General features: G+C 33.5%; 1 protein-coding gene across 4 annotated transcripts in view; it reads left to right on the forward strand.

Annotated features, from left to right (window-relative positions):
• Positions 1–22,507, forward strand: part of ERBB4 (erb-b2 receptor tyrosine kinase 4) — a 1,127,099-nt gene that overhangs the window by 822,644 nt on the left and 281,948 nt on the right. For all 4 annotated transcript variants that reach the window (XM_027122307.1, XM_027122329.1, XM_027122298.1 and 1 more), the window contains exons 8-12: positions 2,401–2,514; positions 2,637–2,763; positions 7,568–7,641; positions 8,518–8,608; positions 10,687–10,886. In XM_027122307.1, coding sequence (XP_026978108.1) covers positions 2,401–2,514; positions 2,637–2,763; positions 7,568–7,641; positions 8,518–8,608; positions 10,687–10,886 — 606 coding nt within the window. The remainder of the gene's footprint in view (positions 1–2,400; positions 2,515–2,636; positions 2,764–7,567; positions 7,642–8,517; positions 8,609–10,686; positions 10,887–22,507) is intronic.

Below are 22,507 nucleotides of genomic sequence, written 5' to 3' on the forward strand. Positions count from 1 at the left end.
TTTGGTGCTTTCCTTTTTATTCAAGCCCTGAGGTTGAGGCCCAAGGCTTGGGCTGGAGTGCAAGACCAGAAAAACCTGAGCTAGGGAATTTTCCTTTTCTTTATTACATCCTTTGTAGTGTCTCATCTCAAGTCTCTCAACTCCTAAGTTATGACAAGGGGCTAAATACTTAGGACTGTTTTTTGAAATTAAATGCCCAGTTACCATAGATATGGTAACTCATAAACTTCCTTTCATGGATTAGTTTAGGTCTATCCAATTACAGATTAATTTAAAGAACTTCATTATTTATCTATGTAAAATTCAAATCTTTGAGGGACCTTGATTTGCTAAACTGTAGCTGTCTTAGAAAAACAAAGATGTTCAGTTTCTAAATACTGGTCTACAGTTCCTAATTCAGAATTCTGAAATTCACAAACCCTAAACAACAAATATTTTTTGAAACTAATTTGACTGCAAAATCTGAACCTAACCGATAATGAAGATATTTGTAACCTTCTTTAAAAATTTCACTTGGCATAAATTGCTGCAAAACGTGGAAGTTTTTAAATACGAGGTATCCCTAAAGACCTTGCAGAAAGGATGTTTACACCTGTTGCAGGTTGGGTTCCCCTGAGACAGAGACTATGGTTGTTTAAGAAGTGTTCTCAGAATCAAGACCCATGAGGGAAGGAAATGAAGCGAGATCAGGCTGTGACGGAGTCTCAGCAAAGTGTCTCTTTTGTGGTGGATGCCCTCTAGTGGATATTAACTTGGAATACAAAGATCTTCACACTTTATACCCACTCTCATGGATTCATATATATGCCTCTACCTCAGATTCCCTTCAATCCCAATTCCAGATTTTCCAGTACTTCTTCTCCTAGGGCAAGCCACTGCTCATGAGTTCATATTTATTCTAAACTCCTATTTATTCCCTACAAAGTAAAGGATCATTTGTACTACCCAGAACTATGCCCATTGGTGGGATTTTTCCTTGCCACTATATTTCAAGTCCACTCCTGACTGAGGCTGCAGGGCAGCTGCCATCCATTTTCAGCTGCTTGCACCCACACCCCAAGCTTAGTTTTTGTCTTCCTCTGTCAGCTTGTCATACGTGCCCTCTCTTGGTCCCCATGCAGCCATGGGTATGAGCTTAGTGAAAGGTGCCAGCACAGTGGTGGATGACGTGGGGATTTGGACCACCTGCTTATGCAGTTTACTCGTGCGTCTACCCCTGCTCACATCAATCCCAAATGTACTGCTTCCATCTTACAATGGATTGCTGTTGGACCTGCTCAACATTATGATGGTTTTTAACAAAACCTTGTGTGTGATGGGCAATTCTGGCTACAAGATCAATCCGTGACTCATGGTTAGGTAGTCTGTCTCTGCCAGGACCCAGAAGTATGTCAGGAGTTGTTTATTAAATGGTGTATAATTCCTAGAGGTCTCAGTTGGGATTTCCCGGTCAGGACTTGCCATAACTCCACGTGGCATATCTTCCCGCCAGAGATACTTCTAATGTCATAGAGCCTCTTGGGTTTTGTGATCCAAGTAGCAGAATTGCTTGTACCCCAGCCTGGACCTGCATCATGTGCCTTTCCTGCTCTGGGCCCCCTTCAAGGTTGGAAGCCTTCTAGACTACTGAATGTTGGGCCAGAAGCAGTTTTTCCAAACATGGAAGGATGCTGCCTTCAAAACCCAAAGCAGCCTAGCAGGTATTGTGTTTTCCCTTTATCGTGGGAGGCCCTAGATGCAAAAATTTGTCCTTATTTTTGGGAGGGAATGTTCTGGCATATTCCAGACCACTGGATTCCTAAACATTTCGCCATGTCAGGTAATTAGATGTTCCTGGTTTAGTTAATATACCTTTCCTAAAGTACTGCCCTTTCAAATTTCATTTTGTTTCTTCGTGTAAAACTATGGGACAGTTTCTACGGCACTCCAATGAAAGATGAACACATTTTAAACATTTCTTCTTGGATATGAAGTGCACTCCCTTCATCCAAGGCAGTTTAACTTCAGCTTCATTTGTGCTTCATGTAACTTGAAGTATTGTTAGACTTCAAACTTGCATGATGACGTGAAATGAAGTGGAACTACTGAAAAACACAAACTAAATGTCATGCAGTTTCCTAAGTCTATAAAAGAAATTCACTATCTTGGGGGCAATTCAGAATGTGGAGCAGTAGTCAAGCAAGTACCAGTTGTTGTTAACACACACTGCCCTTGGATTTGAATGTGGGTGTTCGTAGATGCTATTTCAGGTGGAGATATTTAGACAGAGTTGTTTTAGGGAAAGAAACATACATACTATCATTTTCAAATGAAAATAATTTTCAAACCCTAAAATATCTTGTTTTAAAATCTTTTGCTGAACCTCAACATTATTGTTAATTTTACCTTTTTTTTTATCAGATAACTTCGTGGTCGATTCCAGTTCCTGTGTGCGTGCCTGCCCTAGTTCCAAGATGGAAGTAGAAGAAAATGGGATTAAAATGTGTAAACCTTGTACTGACATTTGCCCAAAAGGTGATGATATTTTTTTTCATTTTATAATGAAAAAATACTGTTATTTTATAATAAAAATGCAATAATTTATTGAGTAAAGAAAAATTTTCTCAGCTCTCTAATTGTGCATCTTGTTTCTACAGCTTGTGATGGCATTGGCACAGGATCATTGATGTCAGCTCAGACCGTGGATTCTAGTAACATTGACAAATTCATAAACTGCACCAAAATCAATGGGAATTTGATCTTCCTAGTGACTGGTATTCATGGGTCAGTATTTTTGTGGAAAATTGTTTTACGAAGTGCAGACAAAGCTTAAGAGATTCTTTAGTTTTGTCTGTTTGATTCCTTTTGACACAGAGTTCCACTACACATTAATGCTTTCCTCCAACAAAGTCAAACGCCAGATTTCACCAGCAGTGATAGTAAAACAAATTTTGGGAGTACATCCAGATTATGAATTTGGTGACAACTTAGATTTAAAAATATCGATTTATATATAAGCTAAGATGTATTTACAGGACATTTTCTTCAAATCCATAGATTTCAGTAAGCTTGGCACATTTGTGGATATGTTTAGGGAAACAGTATCAGTGGACAAAGTGGGGAATTTCATTCAAATTCCTAACCAGTTAGTTCAAAACAACATAAATTAATGCATCTCACAGAAAAAAAATCAGTAAGTTGAAATTCTGAGCTTTCAGGTGTTTTCTTTGCCTTGCTGCATCTTTTTCTGTTTTAGACTTGGGAAGTTAGTGATAAATCTATTAAATGAATTTCATTTTAGCAATAAAAATTGTAACATTTTCTGGGCCCCTTCATTACAGAACCACCTGCTGTTTTTAACCGGGAAAATGACCAAGTTTGCATCCTTTCAACTGTAATGAAAATATCAATATTTTTACTTTATATTTTATCTATTTGTATATATCACTACTTAGTTCCTAAATATTAGTGCTACGGGCTACAGATAAAAAATATCACTCACATATTTCAATTCAAAAGATTACTCTAAACATATATCATTTCTAGAAGCAAAACAATTTAACACATTATGAATAAATACGTCAAATAGGAACAACAAGAGAAATAGAACAAAGCGTTTCTTTCCATTCAGATAAATTACCGTAGGTCTTAGTACATAAAGCATTTCTTTACTTTAAAATATAGCTTTTAATATGGATCTGTGCCAGAAGCTGTAATAGTATGTATTCACTTTCTGTTATATTTGGTCTAAGAGGTGTTTCTTGTTGTTTTGTTTTGTAAGATAAGATCCAGATTTTTAACGTCTCTTTAAAAAAAAATGTGCATGTGATTACTCTTAGTTTACATGGCAACAATCTATTGGAGATGGGTGGTACTACCATTTTGAGATGGGACACATTCAGTCGGCTCCACCATGGACAATCTGTATTGAGCTGTGTGGCTTCTATGTCAAACAACTCCAATGTAAAGTTGAGAACTGGGTTAATAATAAATACCTACATCTTCTGGTTGTTGTGGAGATTCAAAATAAAACAAAATATACATTTTTTTAAGTGTTCAGCTCAGTGCCTGGCATACAGTAAACCTTAATAAATGGTATAAAAAAGAAAGAAAAAGGTGGGGGAAGGGAAGGAGTAAAGGAGGGAAAGGGGAGAGAGAGAGAGAGATAAAGAGAGAGATTGAAAAGTAACAAAAATAGAAGTTAAAAATCGCTAAACCCCTGAAACAAAAGAAAGTTAAAAAAAAGGAGAAAAAGGCACTTCAAGAGGAAAATCTCAGTGACTATATCTAGTATATAGCACAGCATATAGTGCAACAGATAATATCTCATAGACTACTGGAAACCAAATAAAGACAAAGTTATTTTCATGGCAATCCTTACTTTACGATGTCATACTTCCTAGTTCAGACGATTATTATTTGTCCTTAATTATAGCACTTAAATTTAACATTATAATTAATATTATTGTGTCTTAAGCATAATATATAAGGCATTTTCCAGGACAAATATATATGTGAAATATGATATGTTCCTCACTCCTAGTCTCATGCCAACATGAAACATATTCTGAAGCCTTTCCCTTTCATTTTAGGAAAGTATTAATATAAAGTTAATTGAGTAGGTCTCAGACACTTATGTGTAGGCATATGTGTATTCATGTATGTAATATGTGTGTGCATATGGACAAAGAGAGAGATTTTAAAGATGAATAACATGAGGTATTATTAACAAAGTTTTCAGTAAATTAACAAAATTTTTTACTTCACTTAATTTCCATTACCCTAAATCTTCTACTATCTAGTTTTTAATAGGATGTATGGTTTGATTAAAATAGCTAGGGTATTTCTTTAAACTAATAGAAATGAAAAACCCATAATTAAGTAAGAGTGTACTTTTCAAAAACAAATTTCTGCAAAAAATAAATTTACTGTGAAGTTGTCAACTAAAATGTTAACATATAAAAGAGATCAATGTTCAGTTTATAGCACGATACCACCATTGCTAGAAATAAACTAGGCATTCTTATTTCCTTATTTAGAATGGGAATTGCAGACAAAATTCAGCGTTCAGGGTTATCATAGGATCCCCTTTCATGTCTTGTCATGTCTAATAATGTCCCTGTGAATATGCTTAGAGCAATAAAATGCTCACCAAATAAGCATGTTCATGCTGTGTCACAGTGTGACACAAACAAGAAAGTACTTAGATGATCGACTGTAATGATGATAGACAATGGGAAACAGATAATGAGCTTGGTGAAAAAAATAACGTGATTTCTATGGAATTGTGAAAATATGTTTCTCTCTCTTTATCCTGAGCTTTATTTTGGATCACCCAACACAATAACAGGGTGGACATAATGTTTTTTTTCATGGTCCTGAATTTAGCTAGGAAAGTTCTCAATTTTAAAATCTATGGATTTCAAGTGGCTGTAGGATGGAACTCCCTCGGGGTACTTTTAAGTTGGTAAGTGGGATTCTGTCAATTTATTTTATGAGAGTTCTGAATCTCTAAAATTAAGTATATAAAATTTCTGTGGTCCGCTGGGCTTCATGTGAACAGTCCAGAATTCATTTCATTCCTGGCAACCTGGAAGTGTTCTCAGTAAAGGTTTGGACTGACCCCATTATTGTGTGCTTGACCTGAACTTTGAGTGTTTCTCAGTAAAGCAGGAATATTTGATTATATGGCTAGAGCTATTCTAGACACTGCTTTTCATCAAAGAACAAATGTTGAAAGTTCATTCTACTACTGCAGAGCTGATATTTCATGTGCATGCAGACCTCTTTGCACATTAGAAAATGATAGCAACCAGAATTTTCCCGCATGATGAACCTAATTTTGTGGCTCCATTTTCACTGAAAACATAGATATTCATTCTATATATCTTCAGTTACAAATAGAGCAAGTTTGCTAGAATATTCATTTAGACTTTAAGCTTTTGAAAGATATTCATGTCACGTTAAGGAAAATCTTAATTGTTTATGTGTGAATTATGGGGACACTCATTTATAGTGTTTCCAAGCCTTCTATAACACACCATGTTAAACTAGTAGCACAATGTATTGATTAAACTTCTTAGTTTTTCTCAGTTTGAAGCAGTAATTTCATTAAGCAAGATTTTTTTTTTCTTTTAAAAGATATGGGATGGTTCACAGTATAGAAAATATGCTGATGAATCAAGCAGAGAGAGCCAGTAAAAGGTGGTTCCAGAGATCAAGTTTGCTGAACTAATAGAGAATGTTTTCAAGGCTCTAATGCCAGGATGAATAAACGCTGGTGGGTTCAGAATCAGATTCTTAGAAGAAAGGCCATATGCTTATCTGTTTGTCAGGGGATTGTGGAGCACATTGACTGATAGCCTCCAATGGATCATGTATCCTAGTGTTTATTCCCCATGTGAAAAAGAAGGTTCTCAGAGACTGGTAAAACAACAGATATCCAGTACAAGGATAAAATTCAGTTGATTGCTAAAGGTGGATACAAACGGCTAAAAGAGCCTAATTCCTTGTTTTTAGAACGTTTGATCTCTCTTGGAGAAATGACCAGTGAATGGAATTTAATTTTTCTCTGAAGAGTATATATTAATGTAAGGTTTCTACTTGCCCAGAATAGCACAGAGCACCTTTTAAAGTAATAAAACCTAGAAAAACTACTAAATATTACTTAAGAAAATCTGAAAGTATTGCTTGAATTACTGAGAAATGTTTAATATTATGTTTATATTTGGCTTAATATTCAAGAATGTAATTATTTTGTATGGGCAGGATGTTATAAATGAAAACTATTTTCCTAAGATGAAAACTTCTGAAAAATTCCATTAAATATTTAATTTTAAAGGTATTTTATATTAATTTTTGTAAAGACAGGGCATTTATGTATCAATAACATTAATTACAAAAAAATATATTTATGCATTAGGAGATTGTATTTTTAAAAATCCCCAAAATTTACAACACATTTTTAGTATTGTTAAATTTGTGGTAAATTTTATTTTCAAATGTTAGTGTGATTCATATAGAGGGAAGCAAATAGTTCCTGTCATATGAAAGTGAACATAAATAAACAGATAGGAACAAGATTGCCCTGATAGATAAATGTGAAAATACAGAAAAATAAAAAAGTTTACTTCCTGTATTTGTTTTCACCTTTCTTATGAAATTACAGGTTCTGTTAGCAATTTAGTATGCTTTGAGGAACCCAAAAGGCAATTATTCTCACCATAACATAATTTATTTGCAGTGTATATTTTTCCAATTGAGAACAAACTTTTAAAGGCAAAATAAAGTGGTTAATGAATGGAATTGCTATATTTGGAGGTTTATTCAGGATAGTCAAATTGAACCGTGCCTCTGGATCTAGAATAGCCTTCAATGAAGAACTCATAATCTGTGTCATCAAAATTTCCTGAAAGTACCTTTTAATCCCCTTCCACATCTAGCATAGAAAATCTGGATAAAACATTGCTAACCTTCCTATTGCTAATTAAAATTCAATTGGAATGAAATAATTTTTGTCACATTTCTCATATTTTCACCCCTTTATCTAATTTTAAGTTCAGCTTCATTTTTTTTTTTTCCCCCCTAGGGACCCTTACAATGCAATTGAAGCCATAGACCCAGAGAAACTGAACGTGTTTCGGACAGTCCGAGAGATAACAGGTAATTTTTAAAGTGAGTTTGTTGTGCTATGAACTATGTGAATTTTAGTCTTTTGTTAAAAATATTACATAGTATTGGAATTTTCAAAGCAAATTCTAGTTTTGAAAACACGTATTATTTTAAATGATGGGTGTCTTAGTTCCTTAGCATCTGTGCACATTTTGAAATCTGTGGAATTAAAAAAAAATCCTTGAAATTTTGATGTTACTGTTTTTGCAAATGTCAGTGGATCTTTGAATCAATGTGTTTCTATTTACTTTTCACAAGTACTATTGAGGATGGGTAGCAGGTAGGATTCATTTAGCACATGTTTATTGAGGACCTGATATGTTCAGAGCTGTCATAGTAGATGATATGGGGCCCATAGACATGAATCAGACATGGGTTTGCTATCAAAGAATGTAAAATCAATAAGGAGGCTTAGTTATATACATAAATGTCTTAAAATGCAAGACAGACAGCTGATGTTGTAAATGTACAGATAAGGTGGCAAAAGATTTCAGAGAAATTAAACTCTTTGTCTAGTTAGACTAAATAATTTTAAATAATAATAGTAAATAAATATAAATAATAATAAAAATCAAATTAAGAATCATTTAAATCTTTAAACCATACACTTATATGATTCTGTATGTATATATTCTAGGTGTTCATTATTTTGACATTCTTCATCTATTGAGTATTGTAGCCCAGAAACTTTGGGTAAGACACTGAATATTGGAAGAAGAAATATGATACAGAATGGTTCAAAAATAGGAATATTTGCTGCCTTTTCCTTACCTCCCATTTTCATCATATTTTAAGAATAATTGGTATTAAACACTGTTGCTGAGACAATGATATTCTGAATTATTTTACTGCCCTTATCTTTTGTAGGTTTCTTGAACATACAGTCATGGCCCCCAAACATGACTGACTTCAGTGTTTTTTCTAACCTGGTGACCATTGGTGGAAGAGTACTCTATAGGTAGGTGTATATATTCAAAGTTACAGGTCTCTGAATCATGTGTACATTATGTCATGACCATCAGACTCATTGATTTACTGATTCTAGAAATATTGGTTTTCCACTTTAAATTTTAAAGGAAAACTCAATGAAAAATACCCCTGATTGTGCTTTAAAGTATACAACTTGATTTATCAACTGCCTGTCACTTAAAGTAATTTTAGTGTTTGGCAGTTGTGGAGTACATGATGTGAACCATAAAACTGAACCTTCATTTTGATCATATGTTATCATAATTAAAAGATAGACTTGAATGACTTTGTAATGACTTCGGTGTATAGGATAGAAATGCTGTTTTTCCAGGAGGTTCTCGTTTTGTCTCTGGAGCTATCATTTGAACAAAGCATCACAGCACTGATATTTTAGAATTTGGTCCACTATGCTACATGCAGTGCTGGTTAATAATGGACAGATAATCAGGGCTCAGAAGGATACTGTTCTAAAGTTCTAATGTCAATATTTTTATTCACATAAGAAAAATATATGTTTTAATATTTATTAAGCCACTGTTTTTATTTTACTTCAGATTTCATCTGCACAAAATTATTGTTTATGAACCGTTAAAAGTCTATTTATATAAGGAGACCTTGATAATTTTTCTACTTAAATCCGAAAGATGCCTAAAGTCAATACTGTCATTAAATATTCTATAATAATGGTTCACAGGAAGTCCATTGAATTTTGCTATTAAAACAGGTATATCTGTAAGAGGTTCTAAAATGTAAAGGGGAAAAGTGCTTAATAAAAAAGGATAGTTGAGAGATATAATCTATTCAAGTGCTATATGGAACCAATTGAAAAAAGTGTTATAAATCTAAGTCAAGGCATTATTATGCTCACGTTGTAATCAACAACTAAGGATGGTTATGATGGGAACAAAGATTTGAGAGAGTGAATTACATCCCATTTGGGTACACACACACGTTATATATCTGTATATTATAGTTCTCCATGCATGTGTCTATATAAAACATGAAAAAAAATCTGAGTACTAAAAGCAAAGCAAATTTAGAGGAAGCTTTGATTTCCAAAATATAAAATAATGTTCCTAAGTTGATTGAAATGTGGGAAACACATTTAGTCTTTAGAAAATGGACAAAGAATTTAATTACAAAGTGGACTATGTTGAGAAAACAACATCCTTGAAATGATAATTTGTTTCTACAATGTAGTTGTTATTTAACTTTTAGAGATGCTGTCTCACTTGTCCAAGCCTTCTGAGTATTTTTTTTTTAGTTTAATTTTATTCTTCTCTTTAATTTTTAACATCTCCTATCCTTACACATTTTTCAAGTATTACAATTAACGCTTTGGTTTTTGAGGTATAAATTAAAGCTAAATATCTATGGTCATTCTCTGAGATATTTACCTTCTGAAAGTGTGTCTAAATCTATTAAGTAGTTAGAGTTGAATTAATGTCTTGCTTTGGGTAGATGAACAGTCACCCCATAAACATTTATTTAATTATTTAGTCTTAATACAGGATTTAATTCTTGAGGAACTTAAGATTCAGGGGTTAGGAGGGAAGGCAGTGAGCAGATACATCAGTGGTACATATATAGACAGAGACAGAGATATCATTGATATTCATAATTATAAAAGATGGGCTTTTTTGGGGGGATTCAAGTGATTACTTTTAAAACAGTCAGCATATAGCATGTAAAGAAATAGTATTTGTGGGCTTCCCTGGTGGCACAGTGGTTGAGAGTCCGCCTGCCGATGCAGGCGACACGGGTTCGTGCCCCGGTCCGGGAGGATCCCACATGCCGCGGAGCGGCTGGGCCCGTGAGCCATGGCCGCTGGGCCTGTGCGTCCGGAGCCTGTACTCTGCGACGGGAGAGGCGACAGCAGTGAGAGGCCCGTGTACCGAAAAAAAAAAATAGTATTTGTATCTCAGGTTTATTAATTCAATCTTTTTTACAGTCTATTAACATTCTTTTTGGAGTAAGATATGACATCCTTATTTTACTTCAAGAATGCATGTCATGGCCAGAAAACAATTATTACTGTTCCATTTTTTTCCTCTCCCCTCTCTTTAGTGGCCTTTCCTTGCTTATCCTCAAGCAACAGGGCATCACTTCTCTGCAATTCCAGTCCCTGAAGGAAATCAGTGCAGGAAACATCTATATCACTGACAACAGCAACCTGTGTTATTATCATACCATTAACTGGACAACGCTCTTCAGCACAATCAACCAGAGAATAGTGATCCGGGACAACAGGAAAGCTGAAAACTGTAGTAAGTACATTACCCAAACATTAAAAATCTAGAAACTTTAAACATTATTTTTCTCATTCTACATTGGACCAAACAGCTAAACATAGTGGTGGGTCAGAATTGTTGTCGTCTTTTTCTCAACCCTTAAAAAAGGTTGGTATAAAATAATCAAATGGGTAACTTTTTATAAAACATTGCATGTTTTTATAATGTATTTCATGTTCTCAAATCTTGCCTAATCATAAGAACCCTCCTGTGGAGATTTAGATTCAATAGGTGTAAGTGGAGCCTGGGAATCTAAATGTTTAATAAGCATCCTGGGTAATTCCTTGGATCCAATCAATTTATGGAAATCCACTCTATTAAATTTTCTGTTTATTTTTTGCTTCAGAGAATTTGATAACATAGAATAACAAAGTATTTGCCATTTAGGAGTGGTAAAAAAAAAAAAGACGTGTTCTTCTGAAATGTGTAAAAATGCTGTTCCAGTAGTTTGCTAAACTTCATTTCATAAATGTGTTTTTGTAGGCATGGAGTGATCTTTTTTCATGTATTTTACTACTTTTTAATCCATTCCATCACTTCTTTGTTACACAGAAGCAAATAATGTTTTCATGAGTATATAACTAAGTCATTCCCATCTTATACTTTGATACTCCAATGATTAATACTTAATTCTTCCCTGTTTTTCTCCTGGGTATTACTTTATTCTGCATCCTATAAGTGCTACTACTATGCATATAGTAGTGACTTACTTATAATAAATACAAAATAAAATGACTTAGAATTTAAAGAATCTGTTTACAAATGTATATTCTTCTTGTGGTCATGATAAGTCAGTCCTTTTAAAAGTCACATTTCTTAAGAAACATTTTGCTCTTAGGAAGTCTTCTTGCTTCTTTAATCTCACCATTGGAACAATCACAAGGGTATACATACATAATGATTAAGTTCATTAAGTATGTGAATGAATAGTATAGGACTTCTTAAAAAATGTAAACTCTTAAGAGGCCAACATGATTTAAATTTACCAAGTAGTCCATGAACTAATTAATTAATTTATATGCCACCTTGTACCAGAAAGGGTTTAAGGCAGCTCAGGCTAGCAATTTTTATAAAATATAACTTATAATTTGTGAGGAATTCACATTTTAGCTCTTTTGGATCCTGAAAAGTATTTTCCAGAGAAAAGAGACCTATTGCAACATGAGATGCCTGTTTTGAGTGAACTTAAGTTCTTATATATTCTTCTGTTCCTCATAGAATCAAGAAATATAAAATATTGTTATATATCAAAATATGCATGTCCACATTGAATGAGATTTATCCTTTCATTGAGCCTAGATTGTTTCCTTGGTTTTATACATTTCTGAAACCTGACAGAAAGCTTGCTTTTTTTTTTTTCTACTTAAGCTTCTTATCCCACAATACTGTATTTGTGTTCGTACATGCCCCAGACAAAGTAGATCATTCATGGAAGTAAAATAGAAACTTTTTCAACACTAACTTATAAATATTTCCCTAAGTTAGGGTTATACTCTCCTTTTCTTTCACTTACTTCAAAAAATGAAACAAAATGAAAATAAAACAATAGTACCTCTACCTTTTAAAGGTAAGATTTAGGTATGAAGACAAAAAAAAAAAACTAAGAAACAATAAAAGAATGAGAGAAAAACATTCTTTTTCTTTAACTCATTTAATCATTTCACAAATCCCTTCTTTTACCTTTTGTAAACCTGAATAAAAAGCAAATGGGAAAAGAAAATGTGGAAAGAAATTAAATGTGAAAAAGCAAGATAGGAAAAATTTATGTAATTATTCCATATCTCTTTAAAACTTCTAAAATTTTGAAAAAAACAAAAGACGATAAATAATATTAATAAATTAAAAATCTAACATTTTCTTCAACTTACAGTGTTAGGTCTCTTGGAGGTTTATCCACTTTTCAAACCATGAACATATTTTATAGTTGACTTTACAGTTTCAGGAAGAAATGAAGCAATTAGAAGAAAGCAGTTTTGTGGTGCTATAATTTAATATTAAGCATATAATTTTTCATTTTTAACGTGTTAGAGTAAACAATTTTTGCATGAAATCCATTTATCAAAATTTGGGTTTCGGTCTCATAGTACATTGGATCCTGCATTTTCAGAAATGTAATTATCCTATAAACTTGACTTCAGATGTGCTGCTGATGTTTACACTGAACCTACAATGGCTGCCCACATGTGATTAAGGCCATTTTATCATCCATAGTATTATCTGCAAAGAGGAAAACAAATATTTGCTTCATTTTAAATGTACTTAAATATTGCATTTTTAGACATTCTTTCTTAATATACCACACACAAGACATATATGAGCACACACACATATTCATTACAAGACATATGGATACACAGACGTACAGCATAAGGTGTGTATTCATATGCTTACACAACACATACACATGTACACAACCCTCGGACACTTACACATGCATTCACACGCATAAACGCAAACACACAGTCACCATAAAATACTCTCATCTAAATCTGTATATTGGCTTGGTAGCTTAAAAGAAAAATCAACCTTGATTTTTAAGTGTTTTTTGGAGTTCAACATGGTTTAAAACAGCAATGACAATAAAAGAAAAACCTCACCTCATCTATAAAGTGTGACCATAGCTTGAGCAATCTTACTCTTTTAAGTCAAAATTTTCAAAGCAGACATACAGATGTCTTTATGGTTTGAAGAGACTGAGATTGAGAGAAACTCTAGGACATGAAAAGCTGGAACATTTTCTACCCCCTTTATTTGTATGGTTGTGGTAGGGACAAAACACTGCTGGTTGGAAGGAGTTTTATAGTAGGTTTATAAAAGTATTTGAAGTTTCTTTAAATAGTTAAGCATAAATTTTTAACACCAGAATATAAACAGTGAAGAGATAAATACAACAAACCTTCGTAATCTGAATTACATTTGAACTCAGACATCTTTATTTTTTAAATATTTGCACATATACACTTAAAACCACATAAAAATGAGAGAAACTATATTCATAATTACCTTTCAAATTGAAATAATTTTATTTTTTAATTATAATAGTGCTTTTATCATTGTTAGAAAACAAAACAATGGACGAATTGTAAAATTTTTTGTTCTAATTCTGTGAAGAATGCCATTGGTAGTTTGATAGGGATTGCATTGAATCTGTAGATTGCTTTGGATAATATTGTCATTTTCACAATATTGATTCTTCCAATCCAAGAACATGGTATATTTCTCCATCTGTTTTTGTCGTCTTTGATTTCTTTCATCAGCGTTTTATAGTTTACTGAGTACAAGTCTTTCGCCTCCTTAGGCAGGTTTATTCCTAGGTATTTTATTCTTTTTGTTGCAGTAGTATATGGGAGTGTTTCCTTAATTTCTCTTTCTGATTTTTCACTGTTGGTGGAGGAATGCAACAGATTTCTGTGCATTAATTTTGTATCCTGCAACCTTACCAAATTCATTGATTAGTTCTAGTAGTTTTCTGGTGGCATCTTTAGGATTCTCTATGTATAGTATCATGTCATATGCAAAGAGTGACTGTTTTACTTCTCCTTTTCCAATTTGTATTCCTTTAATTCTCTTTTCTTCCCTGATTGCCATGGCTAGGACTTCCAAAACTGTGTTGAATAAGAGTGACGAGAGTGGACATCCTTGTCTTGTTCCTGATCTTAGAGGGAGTGCTTTCAGTTTTGCATCATTGAGTATGATGCTTGCTGTGGGTTTGTCATATATGGCCTTTATTTATTTTTTATTTATTTATTTTTAAATTAAGTTAATAATTTATTTTTTTGGCTGCGTTGGGTCTTTGTTGCTGCACCCGGGCTTTCTCTTGTTGTGGTGAGCAGGGGCTACTCTTCATTTTGTTGCACGGGCTCCTCATTGCAGTGGCTTCTCTTGTTGCGGGGCGTGAGCTCTAGGCGCACAGGCTTCAGTAGTTGTGGCTCACAGGCTGTAGAGCGCCGGCTCAGTAGTTGTGGCTCATGGGCTTAGTTGCTCCGCAGCATGTGGGATCTTCACGGGCCAGAGCTTGAACCTGTGTCCCCCACATTGGCAGATGGATTCTTAACCACTGTGCCACCAGGGAAGCCCTATGGCCTTTATTATGTTGAGGTAGGTTCCCTCTCTGCCCATTTTCTGGAGAGTTTTTATCATAAATGTGTGTTGAATTTTGTTGAAAGCTTTTTTTGCATCTATTGAGATGATCATATGGGCTTTATTCCTTAATTTGTTAATGTGGTGAATTACATTGATTGATTTACATATACTGAAGAATCCTTGCATCCCTGGGATAAATCCCACTTGATCATGATGTATGATACTTTCAATGTGCTGCTGGATTCTGTTTGCTAGTATTTTGTTCAGGATTTTTGCATCTATGTTCATCAGTGATATTGGTCTCTAATTTTCTTTTTTTGTGGTATCCTTTTTCTGGTTTTGGTATCAGGGTGATGGTGGCTTCATAGAATGAATTTGGGAATGTTTCTCCCTCTGCAATTTTTTGAAGAATTTGAGAAGAATGGGTGTTAGCTGTTTTCTAAATGTTAGATAGAATTTGCCTGTGAAGCCATCTGGTCCTAGACTTTTGACTGTTGGAAGATTTTTATTTATGGTTTCAATTTCATTGCTTGTGATAATTCTTTCTGGTTCAGTCTTGGAAAATTTTACCTTTCCAAGAATTTTTCCATTTCTTTGGGGTTGTCCATTTTATTGGCATATACTGGTTTGCAGTAGTCACTTATAATCCTTTGTATTCCTGCAGTGTCAGTTGTGATTTCTCCTTTTTCATTTCTAATTTTATTGATTTGTGTCCTCTCCCTCTTTTTCTTGATGAGTCTGGCTAAGGATTTATCAATTTTGTTTATCTTCTCAAAGAACCAGCTTCTAGTTTTATTGATCTTTGCTATTGTTTTCCTCATTTCTATTTCAATTATTTCTGCTCTGATCTTTATGATTTCTTTGCTTTGACTGACTTTGGGTTTTCTTGTTCTTCTTTCTCTAGTGGTTTTAAGTGTAGGGTTAAAGTGTTTATTTGAGATTTTTCTTGTTTCTTGAGGTGACATTGAATTGCTATAAATTTCCCTCTTAGAACTGCTTTTGCTGTGTCCCATACGTATTGGGCGGTTGTGTTTTCATTGTCATATTTTTCTATGTTTTTTTTAAATTTCTTCTTTGATTTATTCAGTTATCTGTTGGTTATTTAGTAGTGCACTGTTTAGCCTCAATGTATTTGTGTTTTTTTACAGTTTTTTTTTCCTGTAATTGATTTTCATTCTCATAGCATTTTGGTCCTAAAAGATGCTTGATATATTTCAAGTAAGCTGTGTATAAAAATATTTATTGAATAAGTGCCATATTAATGGTAATTTCATTTATTTTTTATTTTTCATATCAGTACTGCCATAATGTGAATCTTAGTTCATAAAAAATTTTGTACTATACAATCATTTCCTTGGGCTAAACACTTAAAAGTGGAATTTCTGTGAAATTAGGTTATATATAATACATTTTGGTATATATTGCTATGTCATCTTTCAAAATTACTAGATTAGTTTACACTTGTCCTAAACAATGTTTGATAAGGAATATTTTCCACTGCTCTTTACAGCACTTGATATTATCCATGGATTTAAATTTTGGTGATCAGAAATATGAAAAAGAAGTCTTTTAAATTTATATTTTTTAGTTGATATTAAGCCTCTTTTTATGTGTTGATTGATCCTTTCTATTTATTTTTTGTATATTACATAGTTATAAGCTTTATCCATTTTTTAATTCTTGATTTGAAAACGCTTATCATAAATTAAATCCATTAAATTTTTGTGTCTTAAATATGTTGTGTATAAGTTTCCTTCTATATGCAATTTTTTAAAATTTTGTCTTTTGATAGACAAACATTTTATGTTTTTATCTAGTTAAATGGATACATCATTCTCTTTTTTATGTTTATGATCTTGGCATAGTCTATCTTTTTTCTTCTAGTACTTTAAAACTATATTGAAATTTTTAATCCATCTAGAAGTTTTGATACAGCATAATTTTAAAAAATCTTAATTTGGCTAAGATATTGACATAATTTACTGAATAATCCATTCCTTCTCACTGATTTTAGGTGTCTGCAATATTTAGCTAAGTAGAGAAAAAGTGCCAGACTCAACCTGTATAGTTTAATTTAATCATCACCACCACCCTGTAAAGTATAATTATCACCATTTTGCAGATGAATATACAGATGTCCAGAAAATTGAATAATATCCCCAATGTTTGGAAGCCATAGTAATTAAAACAGTATGGTACTGGTATAAAAACAGGCACATAGGCCAGTGGAGCAGAATGAAGAACCCAGAAACAAATCCACAAATAAGTTCAACTAATATTTGATAAGGGAGACAAGAATATTCAATGGGGCAAGGATAGTTCTTGAAAATGATGTTGGGAAAACATGGCTATTCACATGCAAAAGAAAGAAAGTGGACCCCTGTCCTATGCCACTCATAAAATGAATGCAAAGGGATAGGGAGGGTGGGAGGGAGATGCAAGAGGGAGGAGATATGGGGATATATGTATCTGTATAGTTGATTCTGTTACAAAGCAGAAAGTAACACACCATTGTAAAACAATTATACTCCAATAAAGATGTTAAAAAAAAAAAGGATTAAGGACTTAAACATAAGACCAAAACCACAATATTCTTAGAAGAAACATTGAAGGTGAGTTCCTTGACATTGGTCTTGGTAATGACTTTATGGATACGACACCAAAAGCAGAAGCAACAAAAATAAAAACAAGTGGGACTACATTAAGTAAAAATTTTCTGCATAGCAAAAACAACAAAAGGAAAAACCAACCCATGGAATGGGAGAAAATATTTTCAAATCATATATCTAATAAGGCATTAATACCCAAGTTATATAAGGAACTCATGCAACTCAGTAACAAAACAAACAAACAAGCAATCTGGTTAAAAAATGGGCAGAGAATGCGAAGAGAGATTTCTCTAAAGAAGAAATACAAATGCCATCAAGTACATGAAAAGGTGCTCAACATCACTAACCATCAGGGAAATACAAAATGAAACCACAATGAGATGTCACCTCACATCTGTTAGAATGGCTATTATCAAAAAGAGAAGAGATAGCAAGTGCTGGTGAGGGTATAGAGAAAAGGGACCTCTGGCGCACTGTTGGTGGGAATGTAAATTGAAGCAGCCATGATGGAAAACATTATGGAGGTTCCTCAAAAAATTAAAAATAGAATTACCATATGATGTAGCAATCCCACTTCTCTGCATCCTGATGTTCACTGCAGCATTATTCACAATAGCCAATATATGGAAACAATGTGTCTGTCAACAGATGAATGGATAAAGAATATGTGTCATATATACACATGTGCGTGTGCATGCATACACACACACTAGAATATTATTCAGCCATAAAAAAGAAGAAAATCCTGCCATATGCGGCAACATAGGTGGACCTTCAAGACATTATGCTAAGTGAGTTAAGTTAGACAGAGAATGACACATACTGTATGATATCACTTTCATGTGGAATCTAAACACATCAAACTCATAGAAACAGAGAGTAGAATCGTGGTTTTCAGGGTCTGAGGAGTGGGGGAAATGGGGTGATGCAGATCAGAGTGTACAAACTTTAAGTTATAGGATGAATAAGTTCTGGGCATCTAAGGTACAGCATAGCAAATATAGTTAACGAAACTCTATCTTATACTTGAACGTTGCTATGAGCGTAGAGGTTTAATGTTTTCACCACCACAATAACAAAATGGTAATTACATGAGGTGAAGGAGGTATTAACTGAGCTTATTGTGATAAACACTTTATAATATATATGTGTTTCAAATCACATTGTATACCTTAAATTTAAACAATGTTAGAAGTAACTTTGTCTCAATAAAGTTGGAAAAAATAAAACTTGGCCATAACTGTATAAGCTTTAAGTCTTTTCATATAACAAAGAAAATAATAAGCATAATTAAAAGGCAAAAAAGAAATAGAAAATAAAAGCAAACAAGAGAGCATATCAGCTCACAGAACTGAGAATTGCAAGGGATATTCCTTCAGGCACAGATGGATCTAGGGGTTAAACAACATCACCTGGACTCAGTCCTTCGACATTGCCCGATTCTGCTTTCTTCTTAGGCCAGCTCTCTTTCTTCATTAAAAATGTTTGGCCTTGGAGAATTCACAAAGTTTATAAGTACAGGTAAAATAGCTCTACTTTCTCTCTCCCAGCATCTGTATTGTGGAAAGTTGACCCTGCTTGGGTCATATGCCTATCTCTGAACAGTTCACTATTTTCTCTCTGCCACCAACTGTTCAAACATGTTTTTAAGTCAGTCCCTTCAAAGCAATTGGAGTGATATTTTAAGAATAAGATCCTAACTCTCCTGCTTAAAATCCTTCATCAGTTTCCCACAACTCTTTGGACAAAGCAGAAAACCCTTTAAATGGTCACTAGGTCCTACATAATCTGGCCATTTTTCACCTCACTAGTTCATCAGATATTACTTTCCCACTCAATGCTCATGTGCAGTCGGTTCTGTGAAAGCACTGATCTTATTCACTGGTCAGACTCTCTTGATTAGACTTGTAATCCCCAATTTCCCCTAGCCCTCTTTGCTTAATAATTCCTATTGATCCTTCTCATCTCACATGTTGTCCCTCTTTCTGTGGACTGACCTAATGCTACCTACCCATTAGGTTAGGACAACTGTTATATTTTCTCTCAAAAAAATATATATTATACAATATAAATGATTATTTATCTAATGTCTTCCTAACTGGACTGTAATCCCTACATAGAGACAATATGTATTTTATTTCATATTTCCATCATATCCCCATTTCTTAGCATTGTTCAGTGTAAACTAAGTAGTTTCTCAACAAATACTTCTAAAAGTAAACACATGGATATACTTGTATGTTTCCACATTTCTCTTAAGTATGTGTATTGAGGGCTTAGTTAGATGAGTAACCCTTCATTGTATACTACTAATATGATGTCTCATCTTCATCATAACCCAGAAAGGTAGATTATTTACTTTACAGATAAGTAATATGTAAATAATTGCCCAAGGCTGCATGGCTAGTCATAGCATAAGGATTTGAACCTATGTTGACCTGATCAGAAAAACTGAACTGTTACAACTAAATCATATTTTTCAGGCTTTATAGAGAAAGATTAATGGTATCTGTCCAAATACATTTCAAGTCAAACCCATGCCTCTACATATGGTAACTAATGCAAACAGCATACGTAGGTAGTCTTGCACAATGAAAGAGAAGATATTTTTTCTGCCTTTGTGCTTGTAGACAGGTACTTCATTTCAGTATTTTGAGCTAATCCATTTACTTTCACACATGCAGCACAAGTAGCAAGATCCATTATTTAAGCTTGCCTCTATTTTAACGAAAGCAAGTTCAATATTCTCTGTAAAGGTCAAAATACTACGCACATTATTATCTCTCCAAAATTTTAATAGATATAATATAATAGGTATAATTCAGATGAGATAAAGAAAAAACAATTTTACAGCTTCCAGAAAAAAAGGGAAGTTAAAGGTTGCCTAACAACTACATTGCTAAAGTTTGTTTAGAGAGCTTTATAATGGTGTTTCAAACTGTAAGCCATTGAATAGGCCCTTCTACTCCTTCCTATGGAACTATCACTCTGGGAGGTCAGAGAGCAGTTGAATTCTTGGTACTGATTGAAAACTTCTTTTCTCTCAAGAACTTCAAAGAAGTATTTTCCTTGGCCTTTTGTGGAGACACTTCCCATGTTTTCACTCTGCAGAAAATGATCAACCAGCCTTGAATACCATCATCTAGTCATTTGGAAAGAGTGAGAAGAAAGTAATTATTATGGTTTCCTGTTTGTATTATTGCTTTCCTCCAATAGGTACTGTTTCCCTGATGCAAAACTGCTCTGAAATTGAGCATCTGAATACAGACTAAGGAAGGTAGTAGGCAGCAGAAAAGAAGGTAGGAGTTTGCGTGAAGCCAATACTCTCTTTTTCAACTAATGTCAAAGCAGATAACAGAAAATTAAGGGAGAAGGGACAAGAGTGAGAGGCTTTCACACCTGAAAAAATTAATGTGAGTTGGTGAAATAAATAGATCAAGAAGTTGATGGACTAACATGAAATGGGCAGTACAAGGGTGTACTGATGGCTTGTCAACATCCTAAAGGAAGAAACTGAAAACAAATGTGAGGGTCTTAGACAGAAGTTGATATACAAAGAATTTGAGGCATTGATTATATTTTCTACAAGGACAGGAAAGTGATGAATACAAACAGTCAGAGATTCATGATACTGTGCAGTATGATTTTGAATATACTCTACTTGCCTTTACAAGTTGCTTTTAATAATATAACTTTTGATTATTTTTCCCTCTTCAAGCTTTCTTCTGATAATTGTTTATCACATAAACAAGTATATATAAAAATTGTATATAAATGTACTAAATGTACATATGAAAATTTGATTTTACACATTATATTCAATCAGCTTGATTGAACTCTCTTTCTTACTCCTTACATCTTTATAAATTAATGGCAAGTCATTTATACATCTAGGAATCAGTGATATGAGACCTATGTTAAGATTTCATTTCTACTGACATTGATTTTGTACAGTGAGAGAACCCTCTTTCTCTGCATTATGAATGAATCAGAGGAAAGAACTCTTGCTATTAGTTCAAAATCGGTGTAACAGATAAACTGTCAGCCTTTCCCAAGTAGAACATCAAATCATTCAACTTTTGAAGAGTTTCCGCAAAAGAAGAGAAAAATAGTTATGATATGTGGTATTTCAATTTAATGATTATTTAAGACATGGAGAGAATCATAATTAAGCAAAGTCCACAAACTTTATGAGTTACCTAGAATAATTAATAACATGAGAACAACAATCCTTTATACAGGAAAATGTATAGTCTGTATAGTATATGTAATGTAATGTATAGTCACTATTCCCTCAGATTCTTTTAAAATTACATTTATCTGTTATTTAGGATGATAACTATAAAGTAAATAAGCTAAAACAGAATAAAAGGAACTATAATTTTCAATGAAGTTTTGTGGGGTTCTTGGAGGCTATTTGGGGTCATTTTTGAGAAATCTTATATGAAAACATTTGTCTATAAACAAGAAACAGCAAGTAATTCCACTTTGAATTTTAAAAGTAAATATGGATGGAATAATAAGGAGTGTGTAGTTGTCATAAAAAATTTGGTTTTCCAAAATATGTCATGAAAAGAGGAAAATGGGAAGAAGACAGATTGGACAAACAGTAAGATCAATGATTTTAACCAAAATTGTCATAATAAATGTAAGTGGTTAAATACCCTAATTAAAGGCAGAGATTGTCAGATTAGATTAAAAAAGCAATACCCAACTATATGCTGCCTACAAGACACAAACTTCAACTATAAAAACACATATAGATTAAAGGTGAGAAAATATACCCAGAGAGATAAATAGATCAACACAAGAGTGGAGAACTATGAATAAACCTACAAGTATGTGGACAACTGATTTTAAACAAATATGCAAAGGAAATTGACTGGCAAAAGGATTTTTTTTTTT

This window comes from Aethalodelphis obliquidens, unplaced genomic scaffold (genome assembly GCF_003676395.1).
Source record: "Aethalodelphis obliquidens isolate GAN/ISIS:26980383/991018 unplaced genomic scaffold, ASM367639v1 scaffold2, whole genome shotgun sequence".
In the NCBI taxonomy this organism is placed as follows: domain Eukaryota; kingdom Metazoa; phylum Chordata; class Mammalia; order Artiodactyla; family Delphinidae; genus Aethalodelphis; species Aethalodelphis obliquidens.